Raw genomic sequence first — 16,973 nt, 5'->3', positions numbered from 1 at the left:
AACAAAATGTGGAAAAAGTAAAGGGGTCTGAATACTTTCCGATACATCATGGCACAACACTCACAGCAGACTTATATCCAGTATGCCCATAAAAGGAATGCAAAAAAAGTGTGTAAGCTGCCTGTCATGTCTGTTTTATGGTATACAAGCTTTCTCCTGCTGTGTACCCTAAACATATTTCCTATGCTGTGAGAGTGATTAATACAGCTATATTGACAAGGCTCCATGTTCTCTTTCCTCTCAAATATGTAAATGCACAATCAGCCAGCCTGTATTTCAGTGTGTGTGTGAGGGGGGAACAGTACGCCTGAGCTGAGCCACAACAACATGCCTTATTTTCCAGTTGTGTGGCTGATTAGGGCTGCGTTCTTTCCCCTCTGTGTCAGCAGGCCCCGATTTGCTGGTCAGGCCACTTGTCACCCTGCCACTTCCTGTCATCACCGGCGGGCCGGTGGGATAGAGCAGGGAGCTGGAGAGGGTAAAGCTTTGGCTGGAATGAGGCCTGGCGGCGTCACACAGACAAGAGGGCTGTATAGTAGAGCTGTGACTGGGCCAAGGTCTGTAGGAGCAGGAATTAACTAGGACCCAGACACATTCAGCCATCTACAAGTGAATAGTACAAACCCTTGACATGGTTGGTTTTCAAACAAATACAACTCTACTTCAACAGTGCATATTTGAATTCCTTGTTTTCTTAAAATGTATGATTTAACAATATGTGGGACACATTTCTCATAAAGGTTTTACCTAACTTTGTAGGGGGAGAGATGAATAAAGCAACTGTATTTCTGACAAAGTCAGAGCCCAGTTTTCTATGGAGTGGTTAGCCTGATGATGTTTCATAATTTCCTCTATCTATGTCTTGGCAACTTGAACATAACATTTGCCAGTGAAATTAATTTTTAAGTGCATTTGCAGAGCACTGGGAAATATTTCACCATGATTAAGATACAAGGCTATTCCATGAGTGATAATTTATATTTGTAAACAAGTTAGGGCCTAAAACTATCTATTACCATAGCCATTTCTTTTACGGTATAAACTATAAACTGAGTCACACCACAAATGTGAGTTGAATCTAACTTCAGTGATTCTTTGAACTGTGTTAATTGTCCTACAAGATCCAGTAAAACATTGATGAAAGTAGATTGCATGTAAGGCCTACATTGTGTCTCTGTCACTATGTTAAAAATGGATTTGTATTAATGATATGATAAATCACTTAAATCATACACTATACTGTCTATTTTCCCAGCCAACTAGACAGACTGCTTAACATGACATAGCCTACTGATTAGACATCATTTCATTGTGTAGTTCAGGCCAACAGGTTATTGGCTGCCAGTCATTGTTAAGAAGTGACTTTTCTAGGTAAAAATAGTTCATCTCTCGCGTGAAAAAGGAACTAAGAATGTGCAGTTCTGCCCGGTAAGGGTGGGTCTCGCATGGCCAGAGTTCAGAAAACTTCTCACACACTATTATTAGAACAGCAGCAAAACATCACTCATCATAACAGGACCAAGGATACATGTTAATGTTTCCTTTTTGCCCTTCGGGACATTCAATGCCTTTTCTGTCTTGTAAAGGGAGTTTGATCATACTGAGCAGAAAACAAAGCTATAACAAACCTTAGCTATAGACTGTATTTCAGTAAATGATGCACACTTTATGACAGCAAATTATTATGAACTGGGACACCAATCACCAGAAGAAAAAACTATATATATTTCCAACATTTCGGAATGCCTCCTCCTTTAACTATCTCCTCGAGACATCTGTCTTTTTCAATTCGGCAAAGCCAAACATTTAATTGATATGATGATTGAAATACAAACAAATTAACTTCAAAGGGGATTTTAAAAATCCTAAATATGTGGAAATCAGGAACTGATGGATAATCCCTATACAATACTATGTGGTTAGATTCTTGGTAACATATACTTTTATCTGTTTGGGGGTGCATTTTAACCATTCACAAAGTAGAAGCTAAAAGCTCACTCTAATTCCACGAAATTCTGAGATGTAGGTTAGCCTCAAACTATTACCTCTCTTCTCCATAGAGCAAACATGTTTTAAACTACCACTAAAGTCAATTTTACAGAATCAATACATTTTCAATTATGTAGATATTTTTCAGGTTGAATGTGTGAGTCTATTAGATTCAAGTTAGTTAAACTCACTGTACTATGACTTATCCTTTTTTCAAAACAGGTTCATGAATCACAGATAATGCCATCTTCTGTGTATTCAAACAACTTAAAAGCAACTACTTCAGCACATATTGATAAGGTCATTATCAGAATTATTATTGTTCACTTACTAAGAAATACTGGGAGTGCTTTATGCTAACCACGGGTGAGATCCTATGTAAAACATGAGGTTTGTTAGAAACAAAACTACATCTAAATCAACAAAAAAACACAAAACAAACAACAAAAGACAACTCACTGGTTGGTTTTCTGCAGCCAGGGAGAGACGTTTCAGACCTGCCACACAGTTACTCTCCATTTACGGGCTAAAGCCCCCAAAGGTTTGCATAATTTCTGCCTTTCACACACACTACCGCCTGTGGCTTAGTTTATTACAAATTGTTAATCTCAACTCTGCTATGTGCTTTTACAGAGCTGCTTAATCCCTTTCTTACATAGCACTGGTCTTTCCACTTCATTTGTTTCTGTTGTTTGTTGTTTATGAAGAACTAACACTTTTCAGCTAACACAATTATACTCAAGCCAATATAGTAGTTCACTTCATGGACAGTAAGAAGTAGAAATGGCTGTTGATTAGAATATCATATTTCTGAAGGAAAGCAACCTCATAGAATACCAACACATTTCTTAGTGATGTGTAGAGTTATAGAGTCTAAAGGTACATCAAAAGGAAAGTTAACCAGAGTGCAAGTAACTTTTTATTGATGAAAGGGTCTTATGAATGTAATAAGATGTTTTATTTGATGTAAAATAGCATATTATAACATATGTACTATAACATTATCTGGGTAATCTGTTAACGAGACAGGAATCAATTTGGTTTCTGACATGGGGTGACCTGTAGAAGTGCTTAAAAACATCAAGGGTCATTCCACATCAAAAAGCACAAGAAAGAGGCTTGACACCAACCATTTCAGATTGTGCTGAAATCATTTCTGTAGTTAGAGACAAATAAGATTAGCATTTTATTAAAATATAATTTGATCTCTGAGAAATTAAGATAATTGATTTGAACCTAGGGATGCACGGTATATCAGTGAACATATCGGAATCGGCCGGTATTAGCTAAAAATGCCAACATCGGTATCGGCTGATATCTAGTTTAACACCCCGATGTGCAAAACAGATGTCATGACGTGCTTACCTATATAACTTGACGCCACGTAAAATGTTGCGCTATACGTGCAACACAGCATTCCTAAACTAGCCCACAATGTCTGCTCTGTGGATCGAGCAGTCATTTGAAAGAGTAACAAAATTTCAGCAAGACAACTCAAAGGTGAAACCCATTAAAGCCAAGATATTGCCCTTGACAATCAACCTTTCTCTGTCGTGGGCGATGTTGGCTTTTGCCGACTGGTCGAGCACCGGTACACACTACCAAGTGCGCTATTTTTCAGATGTTGCCCTACCGGAGACACACAGTAATGGCATCACTGCTATTAGCTTCACGACATACACACTACGGAATGCCGTTTGGGTCTTTGTGTGTCAAAAAAGATACTGTAGCACTGTCAAAGCTGTACAAAAAAAGTCTGTAAACAAGCAGATACAGGCCACGATGTGTTTACAATACCCTGTTGGTAATAAAGAATAGTTTGTTCAATCGCAACTGGCTTTAGCTTGGTACCTAGCTAGCACCAACCTGCAGTCATTTTCATTATTTTTAGCAACTATTTAGGAATCCTTGTGAGTAAGTATTAGCTAGGATCCCACTTTTTGTTAGCCTATTGAAATTGAACTTCAGTTCATGAAAATAAATAGCTAGTCAGCAAACAGTTATTTGACACGTCAAATTGTGTTATTTGACGTGTATCTTTTTTGACATGCAATGACCCAAATGGCATTCCATAGAAATTCTGTTTGAGAATGAAACAACTGAACAAATGAACAACGAAACAGCACAGCAAGTAGGTGAAAGAAATAGGTTTTGATTATGTTTTGCTGGTAATGGGGACATACGTAAATGCCAACAAAATAAACTTTATTTAACTAGGCAAGTCAAGTCAAGTCAAATTCTTACTTACAATGACGGCCCGGACAACACTGGGCCAATTGGGACTCCCAATCACGGCCGGATGTGATACAGCCTGGATTCGAACCAGGGACTGTAGTGACGCATCTTGCACTGAGATGCAGTGCCTTAGACCGCTGTGTCCATGTGTGTGTGTAAACTATTTAACTGTACTAGAATGCTTAAAAGGCCGCTAAAATTGTAAATATCGGTTATCGGCATCAGTTTTTTTGTCAAGGAAAATATTGGATATCGGCCAAAAATTTAATATCAGTGCACCTCTATTTGCACTCAAATTGTCCTTTTAATTTATAGGATTCTTAAGTAATCTTAAATAAATATAGTACCTAACATCTGATTCTCAACTATGAATAAGACTTGAAGAAGCCAATAAAATTACCAAAAACCAACCCCGGACACACCACACCACATGCCAAACCCACCACAACAACCAGTATACAGTATCAGTTCACTATGTCTAACAAATAGTATACAGCTGCGGCTTGAAAGATTGGTCTTCATCTTATGTAATGTATTCCCTGTGAATCTGGTGATGGTTTCATGGAGGAACTAAAATGTTTTCATGGAGGACTGGCTTGACTTGTGAGGATGACTACACAATTTATTTTTATCATTAGCAAAAGGTATTTGTTTTCTACCCAAAGTCGCAAAGAAAATGCTGTGTTCCATTTAATAAACACAAAAGACCAGCAACATTGATAAAATGATGTAGCGGTAGCAGGAACAGCGGCACCTAGTGGGCAAAAACTGGTACTTTCACACTAATGCGAATACAATGGCTAATCTCTCTTAACAGGAGAGAGAAAGAAATAAAACAGATTCAAAGGAAATACATTACATAGGATGAAGTAGTAATACTCCAAGCTGCAGCTCTATACTACTTGTCAGACATAGAGACCTACTATACTGTATACTGGTTGTTGGGGTGGGATAGGAGTGGGGTGTGGGGGGTCCACTGGTGGCCATTTTATTGTATTCCTCGTGTCTTACTCAATAGCAGGAAGAAGTTTGATCCAAATCGGATGTTGGGTACTATAATTCTTAAATATTATGGGAATCCTATAAATTAACCCAATGAATCCCACTGTTGTGCGGGCGTGATTTAAGACGCTTAACCACTTTTAAACATTGTGTGTTTGAGCTACAGACTTAGTGGTTGTACAATTGGATTCGTCTTTTTCTTCTGTATCCATTGGAGGCTGACATAGAGAGGTGTTTGTGAGACAAGGGCTGATCCCGAAGGGGCCCGGGGCGGGGTCTTTTTTTACAAAAATGTCTGTTGAGTCTGAGCTAAAAACTATAACGCTATCTATGAAAAGCTGAGACTCTCACTAACACGCACGTGTAACATGTTTGCTCTATGACGCTCACAAGCTACACAATAATTATTACAAGGTAAGGGGTTCATCTACATAGAACACCATAGGAAATCTCAGGACAGTGTCATATTACTGTAATAAGCTCACATACTTGCTGTCAAACTCCACACAGTTGTCACTGACTAGTTGGATATTCATTTCCCACTGAGCAAACAAGTTCTGTACTTACAGCATTCATATTAATGTATTTTTATCAGGTTTTTGCTTTGGCAGACCATGACCCCAACTGCTTATGTCAAATTGCTTTGCGTTCTACTAGTAACTCAATCTTATCTCAATCTCTTAATTCAAAGACTCAATCATGGACACTCTTACTGACAGTTGTGGCTGCTTTGCGTGATGTATTGTTGTCTCTACCTTCTTGCACTTTGTGCTGTTGTCTGTGCCTAACAATGTTTGTTCACTGTTTTGTGCTGCTACCATGTTGTGCTGCTGCCATGTTATGTTGTCATCTTAGGTCTCTCTTTATGTAGTGTTGTGTTGTCTCTTGTCATGATGTGTGTTTTGTCCCATATTTTTATTTTATTTATTTGTATCTTTAATCCCAGCCCCCTTCCCAGCAGAAGGCCGTTTGCCTTTTGGTAGGCTGTCATTCTAAATAAGAATTTGTTCTTAACTGACTTGCCTAGTTAAATAATGGTTAAATAAAATATAAAAAATATAAAAAACCTGGCTGTCCTAGAAAGAAAATGGTAAAACACTTCATTGTGAGGCTAAATATAAGGGCTGCAGATAAATGAAAAGCCTGGGTTTTGCTGGGGTATCGGGACTGATATGGTTAAAAGGGCCAATTCGGGGACAATAAACTACCTTAAAGTTATGGTAAATAATGCAATAAATAATGTTGCAGGAATGCCAATCGTATCTGTTTCTAACTACAGAAGCAATTTCAGAACAATCTGAGATGGTGGGCGTCATGGTTTGCTGAAATTACAGACTCTCAAGTGCTGAAACGATGGCTGAGGAACCATGCAGTTGCAGTTGTGCAGGGCGGAGAAGGGGGAGTCTGTGCTGTGAAACACCAAATAAGGCTTTCAGTGGCAGTCAAGAGACTGCAGGCCAGGAAATAGCTAAAAAGGAACTGACGTAATCTCAGAAACCTTGAGTCACTAGATTACGGTTCCTTGGGAAACTGTAACAATGCCAAAAGAAGCAAAGCCTACACTAATGGTAGGGGGACACATGAATGACTGGTGTGAAAAGACATGTTAATACAAATACAAAGATAAAAAAATAATACAACTATAATCTTCTCATGAGTTAAAAGTCTTAAAAGGTAAATGTCACAACACTGCACTTTATTTTACTGTCATTACCTGAGGCGCATTTGATCGCAGTGATTTTTAAAAAATCCTGATGTCTTACTTTTCTGTCTTGTGAATCATGTAGTAGGCCTATGCTATGATGCTACACAGAATGGAATATTCAATGTTCCTAATTTGATGTAAATACTTGATAAAGATAATGTAGAAATTATATAAATTACAGATGCAGTGCAATGTAACATCAATAGAACTGATTCAGTGGATTCTACATTGAACTACATTTCCCTGGGCTGGGCTATGTAGGAAAAACCTAATACACAGGCCTGGTAAACTTAAAGGTTTGCCATAGATCAATTTTTAAGTACTTTTAGATTCTGTATAGACTACATTTTGATAGAGCAGATTGCATGTGACCTGACCTGCATCATTCAATAGCAATCCTATAGGACAGACTACCATAGGAGTTCACTGTTGAAGAGTGCATCTGTCAGGCTAGATGTTGTACTACTGGGTACCACAAAGACAAACAACGTCAACGAATGGGAACCTCCGGTAAACCCACAGCAAACAAAACCCAAACTAATTGGCCGCGTTGATATGAATAATAACGTACATTTTGTCTGACATAATTGTTTACGAACAGGGATATAGAGTTTATATGAATACAACGAAGCGCCATTCAACTTCTTTTAAAGTTCATTCGGAAGCCAATCACGTTCCAGGAAGGGGGGGTTGTCGATAGCGCATAGTTTGACACAAAATAACGGTTAATATAATTGACACAAACATAGGTCAACAAAAAATAACTTTGGTCAACATTATAAGCTATCAATTCATTGAAATCGTTAATAAAACAAGTTTTTGAGAATCTGCAGGAAAAATATAGGTAACAGCGATATAGACAATAAACGTTTCATTCATTTGATGCGCGCGAAACCTTTTCGGACCTATAGCCCTAGGCTACTTTAGGATACAAAGTCAGGCAAATTCAGTATCCTCACTTAGTTTATTGCCTCGAATAGATGCTTTGTAAGACATATAGTGTAGTCAATCCAAACATTTGACATTGTATCATGGGCTAAATTATCTTTCTCGATTTAACAAGACCGGAATACATTTTAACCAGAGTGGCGTTTTAAATAACGTCTTTGTATATGTGAACGTTGGAAATAAACTGTTCCCAAACACAAAAAAAAATACTCACCGTCTTTGGCATTTTTGCAGTTCTCGGTCTTTAGTCACTGATGTCAGGAATTGGATGATGGCAACGATGGAGTCAACTAAAACGTGTGTCCATTAGATAAAGTGCGCAATCTGAAATAGCGTCAGTCACGTTCAGTTTATCTTTGATTTCAAACTTTTCCCACAACCTAAAGAAGGCTGGCTACTCGTATTGGACTATTTCTTTGTTTCGCCTCAAAGTCGTGGTCCAGAGCTTGATTTCCTGCTAATAGCACTGTGACTGAAAAACCACACCCAACCCAATGAAGACATTCTAAAAGTAGTTTTCAGCAGACTCCGCCTGTATTCTCATGACCCGTTATGCCTTTGTAAAACTCCAGTTAAACGTAAACAGTTTAACTATACTGAACAAAAATATAAGCGCAAATTGCAACAATTTCAACGATTTTACTGAGTTACAGTTCATATAAGGAAATCGGTCAATTGAAATAAATAAATTATGGATTACGGATTAAATAAAGGTTAAATAAAATAACAAATATATAATAATATATGGATTTCACATAACAGTAAAGGACATTTGAAGAAAGAGTAGCAAGGCTATATACAGACACCTGTTAGTCAGGCTTATTGAGGTAGTATGTACATGTAGGTATCGTTAAAGTGACTATGCATATATGATGAACAGAGAGTAGCAGAAGTGTAAAAAGAGGGGTTGGCGGGTGGTGGGACACAATGCAGATAGCCCGATTAGCCATTTGGTTACCTGTTCAGGAGTCTTATGGCTTGGGGGTAAAAACTGTTGAGAAGCCTTTTTGTCCTAGACTTGGCACTTCGGAACCGCTTGCCATGCAGTAGTAGAGAGAACAGTCTATGACTGGGGTGGCTGGGGTCTTTGACAATTTTTAGGGCCTTCCTCTGACACCGCCTGGTGTAGAGGTCCTGGATGGCAGGCAGCTTTGCCCCAATGATGTACTGGGCCGTACGCACTACCTTCTGAAGTGCCTTGCTGTCGGAGGCCGAGCAATTGCCGTAACAGGCAGTGATGCTCTCGATGTTGTAGCTGTAGAACCTTTTGAGGATCTCAGGACCCATGCCAAATCTTTTTAGTTTCCTGAGGGGGAATAAGCTTTGTCGTGCCCTCTTCACAACTGTCTTGGTGTGTTTGGACCAATCTAGTTTGTTGTTGATGTGTACACCAATGAATTTGAAGCTCTCAACTTGTTCCACTACAGCCCCGTCGATGAGAATGGGGACGTGCTCGGTGCCCCTTTTCCTGTAGTCCACAATCATCTCCTTAATCTTGGTTACGTTGAGGGATAGGTTGTTATTCTGGCACCACCCGGCCAGGTCTCTGACCTCCTCCCTATAGGCTGTCTCGTCGTTGTCGGTGAGCAGGCCTATAACTGTTGTGTCGTCAGCAAACTTATTGATGGTGTTGGAGTCATGCCTGGCCATGCAGTCGTGGGTGAACAGGGAGTACAGGAGGAGACTGAGCACGCACCCTTGGGGAGCTCCAGTGTTGAGGATCAGTGTGGCAGATGTGTTGCTACCTACCCTCACCACCTGGGGTCGGCCTGTCAGGAAATCCAGGATCCAGTTGCAGAGGGAGGTGTTTAGTCCCAGGATCCTTAGCTTGGTGATGAGCTTTGAGGGTACTATGGTGTTGAATGCTGAGCTGTAGTCAATGAACAGCATTCTCACATAGGTGTTCCTTTTGTCCATGTGGGAAAGGGCAGTGTGGAGTGCAATAGAGATTGCATCATCTGTGGATCTGTTTGGGCGGTATGCAAATTGGAGTGGGTCTAGGGTTTTGAAATGATTTATACTTTTACTTTTGATACTTAAGTACATTATCAATTACATTTACTTTTGATACTTAAGTATATCTAAAACCAAATACTTTTATACTTTTACTCGAGTAGTATTTTACAGGGTGACTTTCACTTTTACTTGAGTCATTTTATAATAACATATGTTAACTTTTACTCAAGTATGACAATTGGGTCCTTTTCCCCCCACTGATAACTGGGCAGGAGCACAGAAATACTCCTCAGTTTCATCAGCTGTCCGGGTGGCTGGTCTCAGATGATAGTGAAGGTGAAGAAGCTGGATGTGGAGGTCCTGGGCTGGCGTGGTTACACATGGTCGGTTGTGCGGCCGATTGGACATACTGCCAAATTCTCTAAAACGATGTTTGAGGTGGCATATGGTAGAGAAATGAACCTTCAATTATTTGGCAACAATTCTGGTGGACATTGCTGCAGTCAGCATGCCAATTGAACACTCCCTCAACAATTGAGACATCTGTGTCATTGTGTTGTGTGACAAAACTGCACATTTTAGAGAAGCCTTTAATTGTCCCCAGCACAAGGTGCGTCTGTGTAATTATCGTGCTGTTTAATAAGCTTCTTGATATGCCACACCTGGTCAGGTGGATGGATTATCTTGGCAAATGAGAAATGTTCACTAACAGGGATGTAAACAAATTTGTGCACAAAATTTGAGAGAAATAAGCTTTTTGTGTGTATACAAAAATGTTGGGATCTTAGGGATCTTTTATTTCAGCTCATGAAACATGGGATCAACACTTGTTTATATTTTTTGTTTAGTATAAATTCCTGGACTATAAAATAAAGCCAGGATATCCCTCCGAATTCTGATTGATGTAATTTTCCACATACCCTAAAACTAGGCAGCTAGGCTTCTAGTAGCCATTTCATTTTACTCCAGTTTATCAAGGTATAATAATGCGATTTTTAAAGTCACCTAAGCGACATTGTTTCTGGGACAGGCACACCCGATAGTTTATTTGATAACTGCCATTGCCTTTTGCCTATTCTTTTCAACAAACACCTAGAGCTCAATTTCTATAATGGATTGAATATAAATAACAGTTTTACAAAAATGATTAAACCTCAGAGGAGTTTTGTCTTGTGACACATAGTCAGGCCTGCACATGTGTACCACCCATATGAAAAACAGGCCTATTGAAGTCGACTTTCAAGCAATACAATCATTTGAATTTCATATGAAGTACATTTTTGTGTATGCAAATATCTCATTGCATCCAGCCTCATTCCACTTCCCCTGACCCATGGACAAATATGGACACCTACTGAAATAATTACAGAAATAGGATAGGCCAAGGCCTAATATAAAGGCCTGTAACCACTCATACAAATATGGGCCAGATGTCGATACCAGTAAGATAGACTGTACTGTACAAAGACAGATAGCTAGTTCCTGCCGTCCGGCCGGGCAGACACCTGGTTCTGACCAGATAGCTAGGTCCGTCCGGCCGGCTGGCCAGGTAGCTAGGTCCTGCCGGCCGGCATGCCGGAAAGCTAGGTCCGGCTGGCCGGCTAGATAGCTAGGTCTGGCTAGGTAAGGGATACACATATTTGATCTTCAGATAATGTTATCCTGTTGCAAAATGACTATTTTTTAGATTCTATGTGAATTGCTTTGTTAACTTGTTTCAATATTCAAATGTTACATTATGTCACATGACAGGTTGGCAGCTGTATTGTTTGCAATCATTGTTACAAATAATACTCACACAACAATTTAGGGTGATTGCAGGGCCGGAGGCAGAATGAATCAGCTGGATGGGCATTTGATTTCAATAGGGGGGAACATTTTTTTCACGGGCCTCTTATTTGTACACTGCACAATAAAAAATAAATTAAAACCGCCCCTTCAAGCTAATTCTAATAGTGTAATTAATACATGTGATATTTGGTAAAGCAAAAGTAACAATTTGGTTGTGTTTATGAAGGTCTTAGGTAACAGTAGAATACAATTTTTTACGCAAATAACACAAAATCATTTTTATTTGTTTACGTTACTGTAAGATATGTAAAAACAAAAATACAAATTCAAGTGTTCAATACATTTTAGTGCCTTTGTTACAACTATCAAACAGAACGCATATGTGTTGAAACACCAACCACCAAGACGTATGGTCAGCAAGATGCTCGGTTAAATGATGAAAACATGAGTAGCCTAAACATCATTACAGTATAAGCGCCAAGTGTGCTTTATTAACAGTGAAAATCATCACAAAAGTAATAATGGCATTAGAATGAATATAAGTGTCAATATGACAAGACAGAAGTTATTGTCAGATTGTGTCTTCACGCAATGGTATCAGTTGGAGCATGTGCATGTTACAAACAACAAAATCTGGTGAGTGCATTGCTGATGTTGCATTTTTGCTTTATATGTAGGGCCTGCTCTCTCTTTTGAATAAAAGTGTGTGCTAAATGGCGTATATTATCCAGTGATGACATTTTGTGTTTATAATCCTGATAATCCAAACGTTGTCGCAGTTTAATTTGTTGGTGGCACAGGCAGTGCGCCTCGGAGGTGTATTGTTTTTAATATTACATTTTTTTTTAAACCTTTATTTAACTAGCCAAGTCAATTAAGAACAATTATTATTTACAATGATGGCCTACCAACGCCAAATCACGTCCGGATGTGATACAGCCTGGATAGGTTCAGGCTGAGGCTCAGAATCAGAAATATAATCATCAGAGATATGATTATTAAGTATTCAGACCCCTTCCCTTTTTCCACATTTAGTTACGTTACAGCCTTATTCTAAAAAAAATATTTTTTAAATGAATCATCAATCTACACACAATACCCCATAATGACAAAGCGAAAACAGATTTTTTGAATTTTTGCAAATATATTAAAAATCAAAAAACAGATATCTTATTTACATACTGTAAGTATTGAGACTTGATGGAAACCTGTTCCAGAGCGCTCAGGACCTCAGACTGGGGCAGAGGTTAACCTTCCAACAGGACAATGACCCTAAGTACACATCCAAGACAACGCAGGAGTGGCTTTGGGACAAGTCTCTGAATGTACTTGAGTGGCCCATCCAAAGCCTGGACTTGAACCCGATTGAAAATCTCTGGAGAGACCTGAAAATAGCTGTGCTGCGACACTCCCCATCCAACCTGACAGAGCTTGAGAGGATCTGCAGAGAAAAATGGGAGAAACTCCACAAATACATGTGTGCCAAGCTTATAGCGTCATACCCAAGAAGACTCGAGGCTGTAATCGCTGCCAAAGGTGCTTCAGCAAAGTATTGAGTAAAGAGATTGAATACTTAAGTAAATGTGATTTTTTTTAAACCTGCTTTTCCTTTGTCATTATGGGGTATTGTGTGTATATTTATGAGGGGAAAAAACTATTTAATCCATTTTAGAAGAAGGCTGTAATGCACTGTGTGTAAATTTTCCACATTTAGTTGTGTTACAGCCTGTTTTTAAAATGTTGATTTTGTGTCACTGATCTACACACAATTCCCCATAATGTCAAAGTGGAATTTTTGAAATTAACAAACAATTCAAAGCTGAAATGTCTTCAATCAATAAGTATTAAAATCCTTTGTTATGGCAAGCCTAAATAAATTCAGGAGTAAATATGTGCTTAACAAAGTTGCATGGACTCATTCCATGTTCAATAATAGTGGCTAACATGATTTTTGAATGACTACCCCATATCTGTACCCCACACATGCACATATCTGTAAGGTCCCTCAATTGAATAGTGTATTTTAAGCACAGATTCAACCACAATGACAAGGAAGGTTTTTGATATAACATTTCAAAAATAAATGCTGAATATCCCTTTGAGCATGGTGAAGTTATTAATTAGTCTTGGTATGGTGTATCAATACACCCAGTCACTAAAAAGGTACAGGCATCCTTCCTAACTCAGTTGTCGGAAAGGAAGGAAACTGCTAAGGGGTTTCACCATGAGGTCAATGGGGATTTTAAAACAGTTACAGAGTTTAATAGTTGCGATATGATAACTGAGGGTGGATCAACAACATTGTTGTTACTCCACAATACTAACCTAAATGACAGAGGGGAAAGGAAGCCTTTACAGAATGAAAATATTCCAAAACATGCATCCTGTTTGCAACAAGGCACTTAAGTAATACTGCAAAAAATGTGGCAAAGAAATGAACTTTTTGTCCTGAATACAAAGCGTTATGTTTGGGGCAAATCCAACACAACACATCATTGAGTACCACTTCATATTTTCAAGCATAGTGGTGGCTACATCGTGTTATGGGTAGGCTTGTCATCGGTAAGGACTAGGGAGTTTTTTAGGATAAAAATAAACAGAATACAGCTATAAGCACAGGCAAAATCCTAGAGGAAAACCTGTTTGTCTGCTTTTCAACAGACACAAATGCACCTTTCAGCGGGATAATAACCTAAAACACAAGGCCAAATCTACACTGCAGTTGCTTACCAAGAAGACATTGAATGTTCTAGTTACAGTTTTGACTTAAATCAGCTAGAAAATCTATGACAATTCAGGTGTGCAAAGCTCTTAGAGACTTATCCAAAAAGACACTGATATAATCACCATCAAAGGTGCTTCTACAAAGTATTGCTTCAATGGTGTGAATACTTTTGCAAATTAGATATTTCATTTTCAATACATTTGCTAAAATTTCTAAAAACATGTTTTCACTTTGTCATTATGGGGTATTGTGTGTAGATGGGTGAGAAACAATCTATTTAATCAATTTTAAATTCAGGCTGTACACAAAAAATGTGGAATAAGTCAAGGGGTACGAATACTTTCTGAAGGCACACTATATTTACATTCCAGATTCTGACATTTCTCATTCTACTATTTCTGTATTTCTTTATTCCTTTCTTTAAAATTTTGGGATTTGTATGTATTGTTTAATTTTTTTAAACTAGGCAAGTCAGTTAAGAACACATTCTTATTTACAATGACGGCCTACCCCAGCTAAACCCGGACGACGCTGGGCCAATTGTGCGCCGCCCTATGGGACTCCCAATCACAGCCGGATGTGATTCAGCCTGGTATTACTGTACCGTAGGAGCTAAGAACATAAGCATTTCACTACACCCATGATAACATCTGCAAAATATGTGTACCTGACCAATAGAATTTCATTAATTTATAACCACATCATAACACTTTTCCTATGATTTGTGAGACTTGTGCACTCAACTCAATATACTATATTAATAGAGGGTCAAGACGTTCTGTCTGTTCTCTAGTCGTCACAGCATCTCCTCTACCCCATCTATACACAAGGGCCTCTCAAGAGAGACATTTTGTTATTACTGTAGAGTAATTTTATAGCATATGGTTGTGTACTCATCCCAGCGTTTCACTGTGATGCCATTAAGTTGTGTTGAGGGGTAGGGTGGGTGCAATAAACAGGTGGCATGTGTGTTTTTCGGTTGTGACGCAATAGGGCTCAAAGCAATCATAGACTATACTTCTCTTTTCAATTCTATGATCTATACATTCGGTCCCAGAACATGAATTGTGAGTTTGGTCATCATTGCTATGTTCTTTTGTTGTGTAGACGTTTGAAGGATTTCGAGAGGAAGACAAACCAAAGAGCTTATGGCCAGCACCCTCTGCAGACGTGAGCTGGATCCTTGCCCAGATCAAACACTTTGCACTAGAGTCTGGGTCAGTTAACGCATTCATTGGTATTGTAATGGTTATGTCAACTCGACAAACTGCATTAGAATGTATTTAACAAATAGTAATTGTATTGAAATGGAAAAGCTCCAGGCCCTCATTGATCTTTTTCCCACATAGTGAAATACTAATATATGCTTTGATGGAGGATGGAGTCATGGTTCCAACCATTGTACAGCTGGAGTCACTTGGTGTTGATCCCTCAGGTAAGACTGGGATTAGGTTGTTTTCCCCCAATAAAGTTCTTAAAATAAATCTGTGTAAATTCTGTGATTAATTTATTGATGAATGGATGTTGTAGTAATACTGGGGTCATGTCAAAAATAGTGTAAGCCATACACACTTACCTTACTAAGAGAAGAATGCCTACCCCACTGCTCCCGGCCTTCCTCGAGTCGTCCTGCATTTCTGGCTGCCCCTCCTGAAGGCTCTCAACTCTCAGCTCTTTATTCACCTCCTCCTGGAGAAACTGTTTGTGGAGCTGCAGCAGCTCTCTGAAGAAGTCCAGAAACACAGACCCTTCTATATTGCTGGGTGGATCTCTGAGGTCATCCTCTGCAATGCCAACTGTACAATCATGTTCTACCCCAATAATAAACTCAATTTAAAGATAAAACAGTGCCAGATTTACCTGATAACATTATGAATCAAAAAGCCAAAGGAATGCCAGACTGGAGGACAAGATCTTCATGAATCGTATCCAGCTGAGGTGGCAGCAACTCCTTGCAGCATGTCTGAACGCTCCGTGTGGCAATGCCTCACCTGCTCCAGCAGCAACTGACTTATGTACACACATCACTTATTGTATTCTCACCTGCTCTGTACCAGCTTATGAAAAATATTTTCTACCATTATGTTTGAAAATTACTTACTGTTTGAACTTTTGGTATCCTGGTGGACATGGAGCCCCGGGTCTGACCCATGCAAGGCCCAGCCAGAGGCTGGAGGACGTCCAAGAGTACCTGAGCCCATTTGTCCGGGCCGAGAGGGCCGCGGAACTCAGGGGTTCTCCCTGGCAACTTTGCACAGGTCAGTTCAGTTGTCATGCCAATTTGCAGAACATGAATGTGATTGGATATTCTGATTCCATGTTATTTCATTATATCTAAATAGGATTGTATTGATAAGCAATAATCAACTTACAATGCATTTTGTGTTCTCGCCTCTTTAGACAAAGTCCAGTGAAGGAACACTTGGGAAAGTCCCAGGCCAGTCGGAGGACTCTTCCTGCCTGATGGTGAATAACTTCTCTACCATGACCGTGTTTGACCATCAGGTGGAGATGGAGATTACCAGTCAGCACGATGCACATGCAGGCTAAGAAACAACAAAACAATATCAGTTATACTCTAAATCAGTTGGCTTCCATAGAAATATAACTAGAAATATAGAC

The 16,973-nt window shown here is 39.1% G+C and overlaps 1 protein-coding gene and 1 pseudogene across 1 annotated transcript in view; one reads left to right on the top strand and one right to left on the bottom strand.

Annotated features, from left to right (window-relative positions):
* The window catches only part of LOC139418423 (moesin-like), a 36,175-nt gene extending 27,762 nt beyond the window's left edge, over positions 1-8,413 (bottom strand). Inside the window, exon 1 of the mRNA XM_071167832.1 lies at positions 8,094-8,413. Coding sequence (XP_071023933.1) covers positions 8,094-8,105 — 12 coding nt within the window. The 5' untranslated portion in view covers positions 8,106-8,413. The remainder of the gene's footprint in view (positions 1-8,093) is intronic.
* Positions 8,414-10,159: 1,746 nt separating this feature from the next.
* Positions 10,160-16,901, top strand: LOC139419225 (ribosomal biogenesis protein LAS1L-like; annotated as a pseudogene).
* The last annotated feature ends 72 nt before the right edge of the window (positions 16,902-16,973 follow it).

Source organism: Oncorhynchus clarkii, chromosome 10 (assembly GCF_045791955.1).
Source record: "Oncorhynchus clarkii lewisi isolate Uvic-CL-2024 chromosome 10, UVic_Ocla_1.0, whole genome shotgun sequence".
In the NCBI taxonomy this organism is placed as follows: Eukaryota; Metazoa; Chordata; class Actinopteri; order Salmoniformes; family Salmonidae; genus Oncorhynchus; species Oncorhynchus clarkii.
The sequence above is the reverse complement of the archived record's forward strand: the minus strand, read 5'-3'. Positions and strand labels throughout refer to the sequence as shown.